The following is a 20935-nucleotide window of genomic DNA, read 5'->3' on the forward strand; positions in this document are numbered from 1 at the left end:
AGGTTCAGAACAGAGTTCACAATCACCAGAGCTCCTTTGAAGTGTGACAATTCCCTGTGGTGTGTGCACACTCCTGTGTTTCTAAGTGCCTTGGCACAAGAATGAGTGGCTTTTCTTGTGAAAAAATGAAAACAAAATGCTCACACCCAGGAGAAGGCAGCACTGTGCTCCTTCTCTGAACGTGTGCAAACAGGTGGGGATGTTGGGCTAATAAACCCACACAGGAGTTTTGGAAACAAAGACAAATGACCAAAACTGAGCTTTCTAATGAATGCTGTGCTAATAAACCCACACAGAAGTTTTGGAAACAAAGACAAATGACCCAAAATTGAGGTTTCTAATGAACTCTGCAACAAACCACTGAAATTAAGAATGAAACAACTTCAATGAAGCCAAAGCAGATAAAGATCTGCCTCAATAATCTAAAATGTTTAAGGCAGCATGAAGCAAGGCAAAGATGTTACTATTAATTGTGCCATATGAACAAACACTGGTGATTCACCAATTAACAAGCACATTTAACAGGCCAAAGCTCAGTGTTTGAGAGTTTTCCAAATTCTGAGTCCCTCTGGTGGTGACAGCAGTGACATTAGAACCATTTCTGTAAATTGCTGTTCACAAAGCAAACATTTTGACCAGAGCATTCAAGTTCCATTGAGATTCTGATGCTTTAACTCACACATTTTCTGCACAAATCAATACCTCTGGCACGAGCATTCTGTAAGCAAACACCCCTTGAGCAGGCTGCCAACCTATTTAACAGAGATTTGTAAACAAGCAAAGCGTGGAAATGACAGAGCTCCAAAGCACTGAACTGCCAAGAGCTCCAAAAGCTTCACTAAATTCAAGAACAAACCTTTTTCTAACCTATTTCCTCATTACAATGCCTTATAAATATTTTTCAACCTATTAATTTTACAACACAATACTACTATACCTTCTAACACTAATCACCTATATTTTTTCTCATGTAGTCCTACATCTTTCACAATTCTAATTCTCTACAATACCCAGTCTTTTATAACCTTTATATATATTCTTTTTATATTATTTCTATTTTTTTATCTTATATAACCTATATGTAAATTTTTAGAACCTTTTTTATTTACATTCTGCTTTGACCTAAAGGTGTAGGGCAAAAGTAAATGATCAGAATGGCTATGGGTAGATGCCACTTATCACTGCCCAGAACATTTCTTTCCTACATAAAGGCATCTCCTGTCTGTGGTGTAATTTGTCACTGTTGCAGTATTTTAAAAGATCGCATTTTAATACTTGTGAAAACTTATTTCTGTTTCAATCTCACTGAAGAATATCATCTCTATTCCATAACCTTCCTAAACCAACACACCTTATCTCAGTGTTAACATACAAATATACAAGACTGTATAAACTTGATAGAAAGTTTTAAAATTTCTTTCCAAATCCATTTCCCACACAAAGTTTTATCTGAGCTCCTCTTTCAAGAAATGACTGTCACTACAGCTGAACAGAGATGAAAATTCAGTTTGAGTACTTTTCATGGTCATTTCATGGAGAATCTGCACCTGTGTCTCAATTCACAGCATTAAGATGAGGAGACAACCAGCAAACCCAAGTGGCAGGAAACTCCAAAGAATCCCTGTGTTCCCAAAACCTGCTGTGACCTGCTGCAGGAGCAGCCCAAGTGCAGGTCTACATTCAGAATCCTGCTCTTGACCCACTACACACCTGCTTGAACAGTTCCAAACCTACTTTAAACCATAAAACAGGCAAGGCTTAAACTTAAAGCCAGCACAAACACTGCAAGAGCTGGGTGCAAACAGATTGTGGCTCAGCTTTTCTCTCTTCCATGCAGCTCCTGAGCTGCTCCTAAGCCTAACACAAGCAGCCAGAGTTATTTATAAATGATTTCACAAACAATAACTCTCCTACCCATGACAGTTCTCCAGACAGAAATAGGAACACTCCTGCTGTGTGTACAAGGCTTATGAATGCTCAGTGCACACACCACAACCCCACTGCTCTGCTCCCTCACCCTAAGTCAGAATTTAGCAGTGCTTTGTTTACTGAGCCTTCCAAAAACTCAGACTCTCTGCTTCATTTTGGAGCTGCAGTTTGGTTTTAAGTACACCAAATAAAAGCTTTACTTCCTCAAGTGACCATTCTCACCCACAGTAGTATTACCTCTCTGGTTTTGTTCAAAAAAACCCCTCTCCTGTTTAGGTCCCTCTTAAGACTTTCAGAGATGAAGATTAAATACTCTGACATTAATAAAAATTCCTATTTTTAAGTACTAATTCTAATACTCTATTAATTCTAGAAATGCTGTTTGCCTCCTAATTCTTATCCATCTATCTTTACAGCATTCCTACTTAACTCCTCTGAACTGTACAGACCAACATAAGAAAAAAAGTACTTTCTCCCCTCTCAGCTTTCCTCCCCTGTTTCTGTGAGGAGGGATATTACTATTTTTAAAGGCTTGAAGAAAGCAAATAAATGGTTTCTCTCATTTTTAGTTACAATGGATATTCACCTCATCATCATCTTTTCATCAACTGATATTTCATCATCAGTTTCCCACTTCCATTCTCTCAGGTTTAAAGAGAGGCACACATTAAATATTTTCTGGTTACATAAATGTAGTGGTAAAAGCCACAGATCTTGAAGACAACCAAGGAATAAACCTTGTTAACTCGTTTTCACATGTATTAAGTTATTTCAAGTTGCCACAATCAAACTAAGCATGGAAATGTGATAATATAAATATAAAAGTGAATGAAGAAGTTTCTGTGCACTACCAAAAATGCAGTGTAAGGGACAATCTCTGTGATCCATGAGCTGCTGCTGCCATCCTGGATGCTCTCCATCTTCAATTCCATTTAGCAGTCACCTTCATTATACAATATTAATCTTGGGCTTGTCCTCAGCCCTTTTGAAATTTCAGAAAGGATTTGCCTTTCAAGCTCAGCACTGCATGCTTGCCATGAGGAGCAGTCATGTGGCCCCTGCTCCCAGCCTAATGAAGTTCCCCTTAGAGATGGAACAGGACATTAAAAATTCTGCAGCACAGAACAAAATGAAAGCTGCTGAAGCAATTGTACTGCTTGCTCTATTTTAATTTGGGTACTAGGCTTACAGAATCAGGGCTTTACTCTCCAACTGAGCCTAGATGGAAATGCAGTGAGAACAGATGAGCAGATGAGTCACACAATTCTGAACAAAGCTGTGCTTTACTAGGCCCTCTCTACAGCTGGAAAAGAATATCCAAATGACTCAGAATTACTTCCCTAGATATAAAACTTGAGTGATGGAGAGATTTCTATTCATAATACGTCCATAAAATAGCCCAAGTGTCCTGAGACATGACTGATATCTCAATCTGTGACAATGCTGGATATAAGCAGTCAAAGGAACAACTTAAAAGAAAAACCAACATAGGGCACCAGGATTTTAAGAGCAGCTTTTCCCCAGAAGTGGAAGTGGAACAAAGCCTGTTTAACATGCATCCATCAATAAATTCAAGGTCAGTGCCTGACACCATTATTTCAAACACCAACTGAGATGTTTCTACACAGCCATAGTGCAAATAGCTATCATACCTAAATCAGCACTTATTTTTCCCATTTTCAGTTGATCTATGCCAAGTTTGTAAGCATCACCTACCCCTTTGAGTGGCTGGGGTTTTGGTCATCACCTCAATCAAAACAGAATTGATTATTGACCAGGCAGAGGACAAACACAACTGAGGGCTGCAGGGCCAGCAGTGGGACAACACATCCTCAGAGATCTGTACTGCCTTCCTGCACTGGACTCTCCAGCAGCACAAACAAGGCTGTCTGCAATTTACCTCCAGGAAAAAAACCAGACACTGTGTGTGCCTGGCCAACACCCTTAGCAAAGCTGGCAGGCATCTGTCTGTGTGCAGGATTTATTAGATGATCCCCCATTTACTGGGGAGCAGGGATAGGATAGTGGTGCTTCCTATCCTGGCAGAACACCCTGGGCCTTTTCTCATCTCCTCCTCCTCCTCCCTTGCTGAAGGCCAGGATTTCTCTTCTTTTAGGCAGGAGAGATTATTTTCTGATTTGTGACCTGATGCAGCCTTTCCCCTGTTCTGCCACTGTCATCTGTTTGTAACTCCAGCCAAAACACACACCAGTGACAGCTTTTACTTCCAGCTGCTCTTCCAGGCTCCTGCTGGCTTTGGCATGCAGTGCAACACCTCAGTTCAGCCCTGACAGCTCCACTGGTGCTGCTCCAGCTGCAGCAGCATCCCTGCTGCATGCACACCTTCAGCAGGCTCTGCACTCCTGTCCAAACTCATTCCTGCAATCTTCACATGACCTAGAAACACCATCAGCATCACAAGTTCACTCAGTCTCACCACATCGTAGCTGCTGCTGCAGCTCAGCTGTCTCCAAGTGCTGAAGCAAATTCTAGAAACTTTTGTAAACAAATGGTTCACATTTAGCTTGAGCAGCCTCAAAGAGAACATCCTCAAAAAGCCTTTCCCACTACATTTCCCTGCCACTTTCAGCAGTAACACTGGCATGATCTGCTTCTCCTGTCAGTCCCATTTCACCCAGAAATCACTCTCAGCACACTGACAGCTGCTCCCACAGCTCTTCTGGGAGAGCACAGTGCTTGTGGTGCTGCATCCCCTCTCCCAACCTCTGGCCTGCTCTGCAATTCCAGCAATTCCTATCAGGGCCTGGCCTTTGCACAAGAGCTGTGGTGAATGAAGCATTCCTGAACTGCACCAGGAACTCTGCTGCCTGGACAAGGTGGGAGATGGGAGAAGGAATAATCAGTCACTCCCTGATGGCTCTGGAACATTCCTTACCTGAATTACAGCCTGACTGAAATGGTACCACTCCCATTTGAATTTCAGAAAATTCCAGTAATCCCCAAAAGGAATTAACAGGATTATTTCATTGATTCTGGGGGGGGAATTTTTAATATGTATTCCCATGTATACATACATTTCCATACATGTGTGAGTTATCTTTGCACATTTGTGTGTATCTGTATCTATATATATCTTTGTGCACTGACCTGAACACACTATAAAACAGTATACATCTTATTATCTTGAATCTATATTATGTTTATAGCTGATTAATAATTAATATAACAGGTGCTTTTATGATGAAGTTCTTCTAAATCTTTTAGACATAATTGTTGAGTCCAAGCCTGAGACTGGATCCACTTGCACTGAGACTCCTCCCTGAGGAGTTTAGAAAGGAAGGAATTTCACTCTGAACCTCCTGACTCAAGAGTTCCCTTTACCTTCTTCCCTTTGCTCTCTTCATTCCAGCCTCTGCATGTATCACTCTAAACTGACTCTAATTTGATTTTCCTTTACGTGCATTACCAACCTTTGTTGTGCTTTTGCAAATTTCTATTGAGGCACATTTTCCCCAGTGCCTTTGGTGGTGACTCTTTAAGTGACCTACACCACTCATTTCACAGCAGGGATGCAACTTCCATGCACAACCACATCAGCATCCAGCACTCAATACTTGTTTAGAACCATGTGAGCACTGACCTGCTTTTAACATTTTTCAGTCTGGGACTCGTTCAATACTTAGTTTGAATTCAGTGAGTTGAAATACTTAAGTTTTATTTAGTTTTTTTTTTTTTTTAATACTCAGTTTTACTTAGCTGATTTGCTATCACAGCCACAGCAACTACAATTACAATGTCAATACTCATTTTCTACAGATTACATTCTTTTCCTCCCCTGCACACTTGGGTATGGTTTTGAAAACCATGACTGCTGTAAGAATAGAGTAAAATTTCTTTGCCCCCTCACATGAAGGGTATTTATTTCACACTGCTATCTCCCCCTCAAGTCCATACCTGTGGGTTAGGGAAAATCTCAGATTATATATATTTAGTAATTTGGCTTTGTGCTTAGCCTGGGTAAAGAGCTTATTTCTCCTGCCTGAATAATTCTCCCTCAGAACTGAAGTTAAATGAGGATTTCCAAATTGGAAGAGTAAGAGTGATCACAATCATGATTTAAAGCATGCAAAACGTCGCAGTCCTTAAAACAATACAGGGAGAAAACTGTGGGTACAACATTGCCACAATGCAGCTGAGGCACTCCCAGGGCACTGAGGCAGCAGTGCTTGCAGGACACCTTGCTCCAGGTATCTGACAGAATTTACCCTGATTTGGAAAAAACCCCTACGCAGTGCTAGTTAGTAATATCAGCCAGGCAATTACAGCCATGTCAGCCTCAAATCATTCTGAAACAAGACCAGGAAATGTGGATTTCCTCTGACTGGAATGAATCCCAACAGTGGCAGCTTACACACCAACAGCAGAGTATTTGCTACTGGTTATTTTCAGCAGAAACTTCAACCTAAACAACACATGCCTTTGCCAGTAACATTCAACTATTACCAGAGGGGCTGAACCTGACTTTAAATCCACAGTAACTGCAAGCTGTCAGCATCTATGGAGTTTTAAATGTAATATTATTTATGGCACCAAAAAAAAAAGTGCAGGAAAGAGCTGTCCCTGATTTAACAATAAAATAGTTTAATTATTGTCTCATTAAATACCCCATTTACACACAACTGCCAAGCAGTAGGTTTGGGGCTTCTTTTCCACCAGCTGGTAAAAACCTACAGCAGCCTTCCTAAAACACACCATTGCTTTATTATTCACAACTTCACACTCAACTTATAGTGACTCCAGGCCTAGTAAAATCTGTCTCTACACTGCTTTTTAAAATCTATTTAAAGTGTGCTGCCTCTCACCTGTGCCATGACTTTCAGGATGTTTTTTCATGTGACAGGCAGTTATGGTTTGTTCAAAAACCACACCAAGGCAGATATACTTGTGTTGACATTCTCCTCCTCTACATTCAGTGCCACTCATGTGACAATTTTTTATCATGTTTTAATTGATGATGGACTAATTTCCAACAGAGTAAGGAGGACACTTATTTTTATTGAATAATGAAAATCAAAACAAGTGTCCTGTTGTCATCACAAAGGGTCCCAGGGTGGCCAGGTAATTATTGCCATAGACCCCATGTATTTCAGAAGGCTAATAATCATTTTCTTTATTAAGAAACCCGTTGCTTTTTTAGACCCTAGTTTGCTACAGGAGGACCTAATTGGTCCTTCAATTAAACCACCATCACCACTGGCCAATTAAGAAACCACCCTTTGGTAAGCAAATCTCCATAACACATTCCACATGTTCACAAACACCAGGAGCAGCAACTTAGGATAAGCAATGTTTATAATACTTTTCTTTGAGCTATAACACTTTTCTTTGAGCTTTTCACAGCCTTTCCCAGAACAACGCCTGGGAAAGCTGTCTGTTTCTCTCTGTGACCAGAGAGCTGCTGCCACATCCTACAGAACATTTCAGAAATACCTGTGGGAACTGATAGACAATTTAGTGGTGTTTCTGGCACCTCAGGCAGCAGCAGCAAAGGCCAGCAGGTTTCCCTGCACTGCCTCACCTTTAACGAGTAACTTGTCCCGCACAGACACCCTGCGAGTGGAGTCGGACGCTGCGCTGGGCGCGCGGGGGCCTCGGACGCCGTCATCCCGCTTCAGCTTGCTGGCCAGAGTCAGCATCACTGCTGCTTCCACCTGCAACACAACAGAGGGACAGTCACCTGGGGCAGGGACAAAACACCTCAGGGCTGCTGGCATGCCTCAAGTTTGGCTTTTGGATTTTCCAGTTTCTGAGCTGCTTCAGTGCACAGTTCTGAGCTTCACAGTAAGTGTTAGCAAGCTCTCGTCACAGGGTAGGCAGACAGAACAATCCTTTTCCAGCTTGTCCAAGTGACAGTAAAAGATTTTAAGATCACAAAATTCAGGGAGCTATAAAGAAAGTTAGGCTTAGTAGGCCTTGGGAAATGTTAGGCCTTGTGTTTGCTGCAGATCCTGTGAAACTGCACCTGTGTAATCAGTATATGATACATGATATGATTGTTAGATGAGATGATTATTTAGTAATTAGATGCAATTATTGTTTAGTCACAAGAAGAATCATGAGGAACTATGTTAGGGGTTTGAAGGGGATCACAAGAAAGCCATGCTTGGGTGAAATCAATGTATACAATAGAACAATGCAAGTTTGATATTAATATGTAAGTTATATAACGATAGAATATAAAACATCATGATGGGGGTTCATCCCAAACCATGGTGGAGTCAGATCTGGGTTTGTCTACCCCTGACAGCCAGAGCTCTCCAACAAAAGCACCTGCATAAATCATTCTGTGATTATGTGCTCCTGAACATTAACACAAGGACAACGGTTACAAGATCCAGGCCCAAAAAGCATAAACAATGGTGAAGTGAAGAGAGAAAAACAAGGAGGATGGAACTTCATAGCCTAAAGCTGTAATTGGACAATTAACTCCAATATGCTAATGGACCAAAACTTATAGAACTTATTAATTAAACTACACGCTTGTAAACTTTGTGTTATTAATTTATTTTGGAAACTTTTTCTATGGTCTTAGGTCAAATATAGTATTTTTGGGTCTGTGCCCTTCAGCACATTAAGTTTAAAATTGAAATTCTCAGTATCTAGGATTCCAACATGAAACCTCATGACCAATTGTCCATTTTGTGACCATTTTGGTCCATCTTGGGTGCAGCCCTGGCTGCGCTCTTGTGCTGCCCAAGGTGGATCCATGGAGGAAATCCTTTTAATAAATCCCTACTTTATTTTTTAATTCTGCCCAGCCTCTGTTCCAGGTCAGAGCTGAATAAGGAGTGAAGGAGCATCACAAGACAGGCAACAGGTGAATAAAGGTGGGAATGCCCTCAGCACCTGAGGAATCAGCCTATTTGGGCTTGGAGCACTGAGGGAGGTGCCAGGAGGAAATTCAGTTTTCTGGAGAGAGGTCAGGCTTACATCAGTGTTTACAACCCCATCTCACTGCCTGACACTGCTCCTTCAAAAAAACAGCTGTGAAAATACCCCCCACTCTCCTGCACACCTCACAGGGCAACACTCACAGCTGCCTTCTGGCTGGCCAAAAGGGAAAAAAAACCAAAAAGGAGGAAGGGGAGGGATTCTTGGAACAACTCTCTCACTAGGAAGTGAGGTTTGAGACAGCTCCCAAAGCACAGGAAAGGGATTGAGGCTGCAAACTGCAATCAGCTGCACTGTTCACAGGGCAAAAACCTAACCCCCAGAGACCAAATAAGTGAAATGAAGAGATGCTCCTGCTGTGCCAGCCATCCACTCTAGGAAATAACCACACTGAAGAATTAATTACTGTGAAAGGTGGTCACAATGCCAAAGTCATGAAGCCAAAACATCCAATCTATCACGGCTTCATTTGTTTTGACGCTACTCCCAGTTGAAGGCAACTCCTCCTTCTTGAATATTTTGGCTAAAACCAACACAATGCTGGCAAAACTCAAACCCTTCAGGCCCCCCAACAGCTAAAATGCTTATTCTTTAAGACATATGAATTAATTCAACCAAGTAAAGGGGGGAAAATGCAAAAAGCCAGGGTATAATCTTTACGTGGAAGTTGAGAAGGGCTTAACAGAAAAGCGAACAACAAAGCTTTAAAAAAAAAGGAAATAATATATTTCACAGCAATTCCTAACAGAAGGAAACTCTGGTGAGATCTACAAGAAGGTCAAAATCCCTGACGCTGACAAGTGAGGTGTGTGTCAGCTTCAAGATGTACATTCAAAAACAAAAGTACAGCGCAGGGTGAGTGTAAAATCCAGCTGGCACAACCGAAACAAACTGGAGGTTTTACCCCGGAGGAAGAAAGAATAAGCAGAACAAAACAGTCGATTTTTTCCCCAGAGAAAGAAAAAACAACAGCTGCTTAAAAAAAAAAAAAAAAAAAAAAAAAACAAAAACAAAAAAAAGAGGAGAGTAGGGGTCTGAAAAGTAATGAACGCAGCCATAAATTAAAACAAAAGAGAAAAAACCAAAACCCTGTAAGCTGCAGACCAGCTGTTCCCTCAAAAATACCCCCATCTTTTAGGCGCTGATTTCAAATAAATTCAACTTCGATGGACATTAAATGCCTAAATACCTTCACAACTTGTCCTGAACAACCAGAAAACCCAAGAGGAGCATGACCAGTCTGGAAAAGAAATTATTCGCTTCGGCTGCACCCCAAATTTTAGTGATACCCAGCAAGAAAGCACTTTCAAATCGCAGGTCAAGCTTTGCAGAGGAGGGAGAGGAGCTGTGCTTATTTCTAAGGAAAGGAAAAAGAGTTCGCGGAATTCTGCAGCTCCCCAGAGCCAGGGCAGCCCCTCCGCAGGGCACGGGGCTGTGGAGCCGGGGGACCCCGCCGGGAGCGAGGCCTGGCGGGCCGGCAGATGCAGGGACAGCGGGAGCGGCCAGGCCCGAGCTGGGGGTGAGAGAACGGGGACAGCCCTCACGTACCTGAGCGAGGCGTCAGGGCCCGGCAGCCTCGGCCAACACCATCCCCGGCGCCGGCCCAGGGCAGCGGCGGCAGCAGCGGCGGCTCCTCCTTCCTCCTCTTCCTCCTCCTCCCTCAGCCGAGATCTCGCGAGAGCCCAGGCGGGGCATGGCAGTGCCCCGCCGCAATCTCGCGATAGTTTGGCGGGGTGGCGGGGAGGCCGTTAGCCGCCGGGAGGGCGGCGCCATGTTGGGGCTGCCACTGAGGGGCCCCTCAGGCAGCGCCGCCATATTGGGGCGCTCCCTCTGGGGTGCCGCAGTGCCTGAGGGAAGCTGATATTGTTGGAATTAGCTGTCCCCAGGCCGAATTTTATCACTTTTTGTAAAGGAAATCACAGAATCCTTAAGGTTAGGAAAGATCTCTGAGATCACCGAGTCCAACCTTTGACGGATCTTCATCGTCACTGAGTGCCCCGTCCTTGAACACCTCGTCGTTCCTCGTATAAGGAACAAGTCATTCCTTAAACACCCCTACCACCTTCCTGGCGAGCCGTTTCCAATAAATTCCATTTTTTCCCGTCCCCTCACACTGCTGTGGAAAGGGAGGCGATTCAGCCGCAATATAAATTAATGCTTTAGAGTCTATGGCAAATAGGAACACGCCAAGAGGGAGAAAAAGCAGTGATTGTGTTAAAAACGCCAATCACTTGTTTTTAAAATTTTTAAAGTTTAACAGTAATAAAATGGTTATAAAAATAGTGATACAATTAGAGTAATAATAATTTGGACAGTTTGAATTAGGACAATGTGAGACATTAGAAACAAAGAGTTACAGACGTCCAGGTACCTTTTTCTGGGCAGCGTAAGCCCGAAAAAGGACCCAGGTTAACAGAGGATTAACCCTTAAAAATAATAACCTGTTGCATATTCATACATCTCATACATGATGCATAAATTCTATTCAAATACAGGATTCTGTCTGGGCAGTGTCAACTTCTTCCTCATAAGCTTTCTTCTGATAATGGAGCAATAAATTCTCTTTCTCTGAAAGATTCAGGTGTCCTGTGGCTGCTATCTCAGTGCGAGTCCTCTCTTTTAGTAAAAAAGTATCCTACATAGCATAGTTTCTATTTTAACATTTTGTTATAACCTAAAACTATATTTAACAACACTACTTAAGATAATTAATACAGCATTACTTTCTAACACAACACATATAATATTCATTTGAATATTTGTGAAAAGCCAGTCATAAAATACGCATTTTTCACAGATTTTCAGGGGGACTTCAGGAGCACAACTTAGCCAGGCTGCAGCGCTTGCCTCAGTTAAGGCAAATCTACTATTAATTAAATCTACCATTAATTAAATTAAATTAATCTACTAATCTACCTAAATTAATATACTATTTCTACATTCCAGCAGCAGATGAGTGGAAGACAAGTGAATCAGCTGGAATAGTCAATCAATATGTCTATAAGATCAATATGCAAGATTCAATTGTGAGAAAAATGACTCACTATTTAAAATATTTATAAAAGTTTATTAAGTTATAAAAGGGATAAAATCCAGTGCTGGGGTGTTTGGTGATTTGCCAAAATAAAAAAATAAATAAAAACTTAAACCATGCTCTCTATATACTGTTACATTAGAGGGGGTACATGCATATTCATAAGAGTTTATACATATTCAAACATTCCTTTGAGTTTAGATGTTCCTTTGCTTGGTTTTAACCTTTGACTTGTATTCATGCTATCTTGTAGATTAAACTAATATATTTTATTTCTTCTTGTGGTTCCATTCTGTTGTATTTTCACTCCCTGATAATGAGGGTTAATAAATTCTTTTACTTGGTGCTCCGGTTTCTGTTTCTGTTATCTTGTCTTTCAGATAAGATAGTCCCTAATGTGGGAAATTACTTAATTATTTTACACTATTTTCTGAGTTAGTTACATGTAGAAGCATTTTAACATTTCACAGTCTATTATGCTACAGTCTAAGATAGTATATATTACACTACTATTTATAAAAGCTATACATAAACTGACAGATTATATTACATGAAAAGCAGTAATTACAAATTGTACTATATCAGCATTTTTGTGATCAATAATAACTTGCAAAAGCTAATACATAAATGTGAAAGCCAATAACTATATTTGTTATTTATAACATCAATCAAATAGAAATATCCATCATATAGAAGCACAAGTCCACCAGATAGAATCTGTGTAAAAAATTATTGTTAAGAGTGCATTTAGTAACAGAGAGTGAATACTTGGGTATCATAACTAGACTGCCCAAAAACTTAAGAAATTTTCATAGTTCTGTTAAATCATCTGTAAAACAGGTGCATAAATTTAAGCTATTCCACTAAATAAGGGAACCAAAACTTAGCCATGAAAGCAGCACCCAGGTCAGAAGGCAGACTTGGAAACATGGAAAGTTTGGCAGACAGCTACTGAAATAAATACTGCATCCCAAACATTCACTGCAGTGATACCACTGCCCCTTCCCAAAACCAAACTGGCACTGAGCTTACTGAAATCTGCTTAAACCAGCACAGAACTGCTGCTTAGAGCCCTTTCTTCCCTCCTTGGGCTTTTCCCTCCAGATCCATGTATCATTTGGATAACCCAGCACAGCAGCTTTGGACAGAAACGTCCTAGAAACATCCTCCTCCCACCGATGCTGGCTGTAGGTAGGGATTCCCAGAGAGGGATTTCTCACAAGCCTTCAGAAGCCAGGGGTGAAATTGGGAGCAGGGCCAGGAGATTGTGGCCACATTTCTTTTCACAGAGAAAAGCAAGGCGCAACTTTCTAAGGATATTTTCTGGGAATTAAAGCCAGGAACCTCAGGAAAAAGAAAAAACAATTCTTAGGTCATTTGCAGGGCCTGTGTTGTGCCAAAGTGGAATGCATAGTGGAAGATTGTTTACCTGAAGGCAGTTGGGGATTGGATTCTGGTGTGAGTGTTTGGATTCATTGGCCAAGTGAATCCATGCGTGTGTGTCGGGACTGCCGGCTGACAGTCCCGAGATTCTGGGCAGTTGAGTTGAGTGCTTGGCAGATTCAGTTTAGATGTAATGTAATATAGGGTAATATAATATAGAATAATATAGTATAATAAAGCAATTCATTACCCTTATGATAGCAATGGAGTCCTCCTTGCTTTCCGATAGGAGGTGGGGTCCCAAAGGAGCTATTGCTGGCATCTGCCTGCTGGGAGCCCGAGGTCAGAGAGCAGAGCATTCCTGCAGCCCGGCTTTTGGGGACAACGAGCTGAGCCCCGCCGCAGCCGAACCCCGCATTCCATGGGGAATTCCAGCCGCGCCCTCGGGGCTCTCCCCGCGCTTGGGAGGCGCTGGCCCGAGGGCGTTTCCCTCCGGATGGGTTTTCATTGCCCCGGGCGCTGCTCCTGGCATTCGGTGGCAGCACGCGGGCAGCGCCTGGGGCGCGGCCGAGTGACAGAAGCTGTGAAAGCTCTCCAGAAAACCCAACATCCAGGCTTCTTTTCCTCTCCCCACCCTCAGATTAAACGCAACGAGGTTCCTTTCGGGCAATGTCCTTGCAAGGATGTGCTGTGGTATTGCGGAAAAGCATACTAAATGTGAAAAACGCCGATCACTTGTTTTTAAAATTTTTAAAGTTGAATAGTAATAAAATGGTTATAAAAATAGTTATTCAATTAGAGTAATAATAATTTGGACAATTTGAATTAGGACAATATGAGACAATAAAGACAAAGAGTTACATACATTCGGGTAACTTTTTCTGGGCAAAATAAGCCCGGAAAAGGACACCTGTTAACAAAGGATTAACCCCTAAAAACAATAGCCTGTTGCATATTCATACACCTCATCCATGATGCATAAATTCTGTTCAAATACAGAATTCTGTCTGGTCAGTGTCAACTTTTTTCTCTGAATCCTAACAGTGCCTTCGAGGCTGGAAGAAGTTTGTTTCTTCTGATAATGGGGCAATAAATTCTTTTTCTCTGAAAGATTGAGGTGTCCTGTGGCTGCTATCTCGCTGCAAGTCCTTTCTTTAAAAGAAGTATCTACATACTACTATGCTACTACATAGCATAGTTTCGATTTTAACATTTTGTTATAACCTAAAACTATATTTAACACACTGCTTAAGAGAATTAATACAGTATCACTTTCTAACACAACACATTTAATATTCATTTTAATATTTGTGAAAAGCCAATCATAAAATACGCATTTTTCACACTAAAAATACATGGTGGCAGTTTATCTGCTTATGGTAGTTTTGTTAACTAATTCAGTTTTCATATTAAATAAGAAAATAACTTACACAGGCAAGTATGCAGAATATACTCTTTAATAAATAGCAGGTAAAAAAATAGATCTCCTTAAAAACATTTTAAGAACCAGAAAAACAAAGGTACCTTATAAAATACGCATATTCACGTTCTTTCAGGAAGGGCATTATCCCGAGGCAATAATTTAAAAGACCGTAAAAAATAGAATAAAATAAAATAAAGAGAAAAATTGTTTCCTCAGCTCGCATAAGTGAGAAGAAGGGTGAAATAGGTTAAATAGGTTAAATAGGAAGTAACAGCGCAGTGCAGTCGTTTTTCCCCGGTTCTGGGGGCGTCCCTGAGAGGCGGTGCCGCGGGTCCGAGGGCACTTGAGCCCATCAGCACCTGAGCCTTCCATCACTTCAGCACTTGTCCTGCAGGGCAGCGCAGCGCAGGTTGTCCAGCACCTGCAGGACGTGCAGGATGGTGGTGGCCCTGAGGCACTCCGTGCTCTCCTGCGGGGCGAGATGGGCTGGGTCAGCTCTGCAGAGGCGGCTTTTGACACCCCAAAAGTCTGCAGAACCCCGCCGGGCCGACTTACCGCTCGCATGGCGTTGTGCAGCTTGTGCAGCCAGTGCCTCAGCCTGCCCGAGGGCTGGTGCGAAGGATCCACCTGCAAGGAGAGCGGCTGGGTCAGCAGCGGCCCCACAGCTCAGAGCCGGCCGGGCAGGGCTCGGGGGAGGCACTCACACAGCCCTGCACGGCCTCCCGGGCGGTCCTGAAGAAGTGCAGGGGCTCCCGGCACAGCTCGGCAAAGCCGGGGGCAGCGGGCAGCCCCAGCATGGCAGTGGTGAGGTTCAGCTCGGCCGCCACCAGCAGCACTCGGTCGGACATCTGTGGGGGGAGAGTCCTGGTTAGGCACCCGGAGCTGCAGGGCTGGAGGATGGGGGTCTCGCAGACCTGCCCGGGGCTGCGGGTGGAGGTGGAAGCGGCGGACGGGAGAGCTGTGCCCCCTTACAGCATCACCGCGCTCTTACCGGCAGGTTCACTGCGTTCCATTTCCGGTGGAAGAGCTTGGTGTTGCATTTGTGGGTGGTCACCTGCAGGTATAAACCAAGAGAGAGACTTAAAAACTCTCATCGTGACTTCTGGCTATGTTGGACCACCCTGGACAGCCTTGAGGGCTCTGAAACCAGGATGAAAAATGGCCGAGCATCCTTCATGTCCCCAAACACCCTTAGAACACATCTTGCTCATCCCCAAACTGCTGTAGAAAACATGCACCTTGTCACTCAGGTCTTGAGTTCAGCATCCCCTCTGCCTTGCCCCCTGCCAGCCCACACCCCCCTGTTGCCAGCAGTACTCACAAACTCTTGTCTCATCCTGTCCACAGCATGCCGCTGCTCGGGAGCAATGCTCTGGTACTGGGACAGCCTGCAGCCCTTCCCCAGGGTGTCATGGGGAAAGGCAGCCCCCAGGCTGACCCCCAGCACCAGCATGAGCAGTGGGGTGAGGCCGAGGTGCAACATTTTGGCAAGGAAAGCTTGACAGCCGGCGATGGAGTACGGTGGGGTGAGGAGGCTGCAGTGCAGGATGCCAGAGAGGATGAACCGCAGGACTCCGGGCAGGATCCGCTGAATTTCAGATGCAGAGGTGCCTGACAGGGACTCCAGGTGGCTTGTTCAGAGCTGCTGAGCTGCTGCGTGTCCCGGGGAGCTGCTTTGCCTTGCTTGCTGTGGCTGCCTTGCTGCTCCATCTCCAGCTTTTTATTCCTGCCTGGTGCTTTCATCTTTGCAGGAAAACCCAGGGCTGGTGCAGCTGGAAACAAGAAAATGAAAGTGGTGCAGGGAATCTCCCCTCCTCCCTGTTACCTGCTGGGCTGCCTCCAGCCCTGCCTGCTCCACCTCAGCCCAGGATGCTGGGGAATGCTGGGGCTGGGGCTGGAAAGTTGGGGTACACCAGCATGACCCAGCCCCACCCTGAGCTGAAAGCTGTGGGAAACACCTGGGGACAACAGGTTCACAGGGACCAGGAGGGTTTTGGTGCCTCCTGAGTGGCAGCAGGAGTTCAGGTCTCAGCTTCTCTGTAGGAAAGGCCGTGGTGGGTTGGGACCATAAGCAGCAGACAGGAGTGGGCACTGCACTGTCCAGGCTGCAGGTGTGAGCTTTTATGGCTGTGTTATCTGAGGGACAAGGTTCACCACCACAGCAAGGGAAAAGGTGAAGCACTTCCACCTGAAGTTTTCCAGATAGGACACAGTTGTGGAGGAAGATGAAGATGAGCAGGGCTGCCACTGGAGCTGGCTGGGGTTTCCTCCCTGTTCAGCCTGGAGACACAAATAGGGTGTATGGACATCCCTCTGCTGAGAGCTGGAATCTGCCTCTCAGCAAACTGTCCCTCCATCAAGGGAACCTCCTGTGGTCACTGCTGAGCTTTTAGTCTCATGAGTTCATCAAGCATTAAATATAAAAAATTAGGGCAATGCCTGGATCTAAGAAGCAGGGACAGTAAGAAAGTAAAAGGCATAAATGCACTTGGCAGGGCCTTGCACGATGACCACAGAACACTCTAGGAGGACCCAATTTTTAATGTTCATATTTGGAACCATGTGCTGATTTCAAAGAGTGCAAGCAAAGGAGAAAAGGTCTGGAAGCATGTCGAAAGGTACACCTGAGGGTGAGCAGAGCGGCACGGATGTGGTCATGGGCTGGGACCTCTCAACACCATCCAGTCCAACCCTTGCTGTGGCAGGATCAGCTGGCACAGGCTGCCCAGGACAGTGGAGAAGGATGGAGCAGACACTTCACAGTCTCTGTTTTTCTTGTGTTCAGATGGACTTTCCCTGGTTCAGCTTGTGCTGTGCTCTCACACCGACATGAGCATCTGAGTCTGCTCTCTGAGCCTTTCCTCATAGCAGAGATGTTCCTGTGCATCACCTTCATGACCTTGATTGGACTCCTCCCGTCCCTGCCATGTCTCTCTCCCACTGAGGAGCCCAAAACTGGACCCGGCACTTCAGGAATGGCCTCACCAGCACTGAGGAGAGGGGAGGAATCACCTTCCTCAGCCTTCTGCCAACACTCCTCCCAGTGCAGCCCTGGATACCATTCACCTTCTTCCCACCAGGACATTTTCCTGGCTCATGTTCAATTAGTGAAGAGGTCAAGCAGGACCTGCTGTTGACTCACATGGTCCATCCAGCCCTTCTTGAGCCCTTCCCCTGCTCTAGCAGCATCCCAAAGGGCTCAGATTTTTCCTGGAAAACCATGAGGGAGATGAAGAATGGGACGGGGCAGCATGGATTGGACAGTGGCTCGTTCCACTTTGTCCAAACTGGATGCAGACACAGCTTGGAGAAGAGCCAGGACAGCAGAACATGGTGCTAAAGCCCCAGAGCATGGTGGGCACAGGTTTTCCAGTCATGGATGTGGCCACTGGATCAGGCTCCCAGCCAGCCTCCCTCACAGCAGCAGGTTAAGGGAGGTCAGTCATTAAAGCCTGAGCCCTGGTGTGAGCTGGGGTGCCTTGTCTGCCCTTCTGGGGAACAGGACAATGGCTCTGTCCTTCCTTTCTCTCCCATTAAAGAAACCCACAGGAGGTTAATTTTTATTCAACACAACGAAGTTCATGATCAGTGTAGCTGTGAAATAGTTCAAACCAGCATAAATAAGACCACTTCTGTCATCCAAACAAGCACAGCTCAGCTGGAATAGAGGGCACTTTGGCAGAAAATCCCAACAGATGGAAAATAAATGTGGCCCCCATGAGAGAGAGGTGATCCACCACCAACCACGGTCCCACATCACTGATCTCTGCTGAGACACTTTCGGGTCACCCGTGGGGTCACAGAGCAGCATCACATCCTCGTGGGACAGCTTGGGCTCCTGTTTCCCACGGCTGTGGCTTTTCTCTCCCAGGTGTCGTTTCTGTTTGGAGAAGTAAAGCGAAACCTCCTCTCTTCACACATGCAGAAGGAAATTCAGAGGCACCAAAGAGAAGCTAAAGCTGTGGGGTGAAGCCAGGCCATGAGCATGGCCCCTGGCACCCATGGCGGCTGGGATGGAGGGTTGAGGATCACCTTGCTCAGATATTTGTGCCACCCCCAGCCACAGTTGAGCCCCCAGGGACATGGCTCTGAGCAGCTCTGAGGGCTTTTTCTTCATGGGATGAAGCCCATCCTGGGCTTTGGTGCGTGTCTTGCCCGGCAATGTCACGCTCCACCATGGCCCAGCCAAGCATGGCTGCATTCCCCACAGCGCCTCCAAACTGTGCCAGGACCAGCTCCTGCCCTGGAGTGGAGAGTTCCCCAAAGCCAGCACAGGCTGGGGACATCACACCATGCCCAACAGAGTCTGCAGAGCACTGGGGACCCACCACAATCATTGTTCCAATCCGAGTGAAGCCCTGTGAAGGCTGGTCTAGAACAGAGGCTGGGCAGAGTTAAAGAATAAAGGAGGGATTTATTAAAAGGCTTCAATGGATCCACCTTGGGCAGCACAAGAGCCCAGCCAGGGCTGCACCCAAGATGAGCAAAAATGGTCACAAAATGGACAACTGGTCACAGGGTCTCTCACTTTTATAAGTTCTGCTCCATTTGCATATTGGAGCTAATTGTCCAATTCCAGCTTTAGCCCATGCAGTCCCATCCTTCTTGTTTTTCTCTCTTGGGTCCACAGTTGTTTGTGCTCTTGGGCCTGAGATTTGGATCATTTGTCCTTGGTCCCCAGCTGGAGAAGGAATTGTTTTGTCTCCTTGCTCTGTGAAGAGAGCTCACCATCCCCTAATATGAAGCTCAGAGCTACACACCAGAGCAGCACAGAATCTGAAAAATATAAAAGCTCAGACCTGAGGCATCACCAGCTGCCAATGGTGCTGTTCCAGGAGAGCAGCAGATGGTGATGATGGAGCCCCTTCATTGAGAGGCTGGAGCCACTCAAGCTTGCTTGGAGTGAGAAATCCCAGGTGTGGGATTTCCAGGTAGGAGAACAAAAGTGAAACCTGACTGTGGCCAGGGCTGGCGTCAGCAGCGGGTGAGGCAATCGCTCCGTGGTGACTCACAGGTTCCTGCATGGCACCAGCATAGCAAAGGTGCTCACCACTGGGTAAGGATGAGCCCAGGTGGGCTCCTGACCCCAGTGGGCCAGTCTGGGAGGAAGTGACTCCTGCTAGACTAGTCTGGGCAGAGAAGACAGAAAAGACAGAAAGCGTGCCCCAAACAAGCCAGGTTTAAAAATAACCCCCTGGATGAAGTGTGGGAGCCCTGCCCACAGGCATCATGTGGGCTCTGCTCATCAGCCATCCCCAGGCCTGTGCCTGCCAGCCCAGGATGTGGTGCCACCAAAGTGCCCCCCCCAGCACCTGCACTGGCTGGTGCTGCTCTGCTGATGCAATCCCTGCTGTTACCTCATGGCTGGGCACCTGCTGCATCATGCTGCTGCAGGGAGGGAAGGGCTTTAAATTAAATCACAGCCGTAATTAACAAGCAGACTTCAACTTGTTGTAAATTTAAAGTGAGGAAAAAATCCAAACACTTGTTCCCCAGAGCCTTTCTGCCAGCACTGTAGGGACATGGGATGTCACCTCCTGCAGGACCCCTCCCTGCTCTGGAATGTCTGCAGGGATGCACCTCACAGGGACAAGCCCTGCCAGCAGAGCAGGCCCTGGGCATGGCAGCAGGGGTGCCACCAGTGCCAGCCCGGGCAGGAGAGACCCCTGGTGCTCACCCAGCAAGGGAGGCCTGAGAGCTGCTGCTGGCCCCAAGCCAAGCTGCCCCTGGAGCAGCCCCTCAGGCAGTGACATCAGGGCCTGATCCAGTATTGCTGCCCCGGCACCTGGCTGTGGACACAGAGAGCAGCCTCCCATCCATCATGGGCTTCCTACACCATAGCTGTCCTCCTGAGACCCCATCACCCCCCTGGGGGACCAAATGGGGGCAAAGCCTTTGCCCCCCACCCTGAGCAAGCTGAGAGCAGGACCCTGAGAGCCCAGGACCTCAGCAGAAGCACCTCCAGCCCCTCTCAGCCCCCTCTGGGGCTGGGAGCAGAGGTGGCACTTCACCTTTTTTAATAATGCACTGATGTAGAAGAGAGAGAGCACAGCCCTTCCCATGGTGTCAGGGAAGCTTTCTTGTCAAGGACAGGAATTACAGGAAAGGGAAACATCCCTGCAGAGGGTGGGTCTGGACTTGAAATATCCAGAAGGCAAACAGGAGGAGACCTGTGCCAGGCTATACCCAGCTTTGAGCCCTCATGTCTCTCCTTGCCCCTCCCGAAAAATGCAGCCTCTAATCTTCCCTTTGCA

General features: G+C 45.6%; 2 protein-coding genes across 2 annotated transcripts in view; both read right to left on the reverse strand.

Annotated features, from left to right (window-relative positions):
* Positions 1-10526, reverse strand: part of UBE2F (ubiquitin conjugating enzyme E2 F (putative)) — a 61287-nt gene extending 50761 nt beyond the window's left edge. Inside the window, exons 1-2 of the mRNA XM_054636191.2 lie at positions 10390-10526; positions 7469-7601 (exon numbers count right to left, since the gene is read on the reverse strand). Coding sequence (XP_054492166.1) covers positions 7469-7586 — 118 coding nt within the window. The 5' untranslated portion in view covers positions 7587-7601; positions 10390-10526. The remainder of the gene's footprint in view (positions 1-7468; positions 7602-10389) is intronic.
* Positions 10527-14697: 4171 nt separating this feature from the next.
* LOC129122317 (interferon lambda-3-like) lies at positions 14698-20348 on the reverse strand. The gene is made up of 5 exons (XM_077181036.1): positions 16003-20348; positions 15673-15735; positions 15386-15529; positions 15237-15308; positions 14698-15150 (listed from the first exon to the last, which is right to left on the reverse strand). Exons 1-5 carry the CDS (start codon positions 16162-16164, stop codon positions 15058-15060), a joined length of 534 nt encoding a protein of 177 aa, XP_077037151.1. The 5' UTR covers positions 16165-20348; the 3' UTR covers positions 14698-15057.
* Between the last annotated feature and the right edge of the window lie 587 nt (positions 20349-20935).

This window comes from Agelaius phoeniceus, chromosome 7 (assembly GCF_051311805.1).
Source record: "Agelaius phoeniceus isolate bAgePho1 chromosome 7, bAgePho1.hap1, whole genome shotgun sequence".
Classification (NCBI taxonomy): domain Eukaryota; kingdom Metazoa; phylum Chordata; class Aves; order Passeriformes; family Icteridae; genus Agelaius; species Agelaius phoeniceus.

Bases quoted from the DNA above. Each gene is read 5' to 3' on its own strand.
- LOC129122317 (XM_077181036.1), bottom strand. From the start codon at position 16,164: ATGTTGCACCTCGGCCTCACCCCACTGCTCATGCTGGTGCTGGGGGTC. The intron at 15,530-15,672 runs GTAAGAGCGCGG...CTCCCCCCACAG, and splicing joins GGAACGCAGTGAACCTGCCG to ATGTCCGACCGAGTGCTGCT. The intron at 15,151-15,236 runs GTAAGTCGGCCC...CTCGCCCCGCAG, and splicing joins TGCACAACGCCATGCGAGCG to GAGAGCACGGAGTGCCTCAG.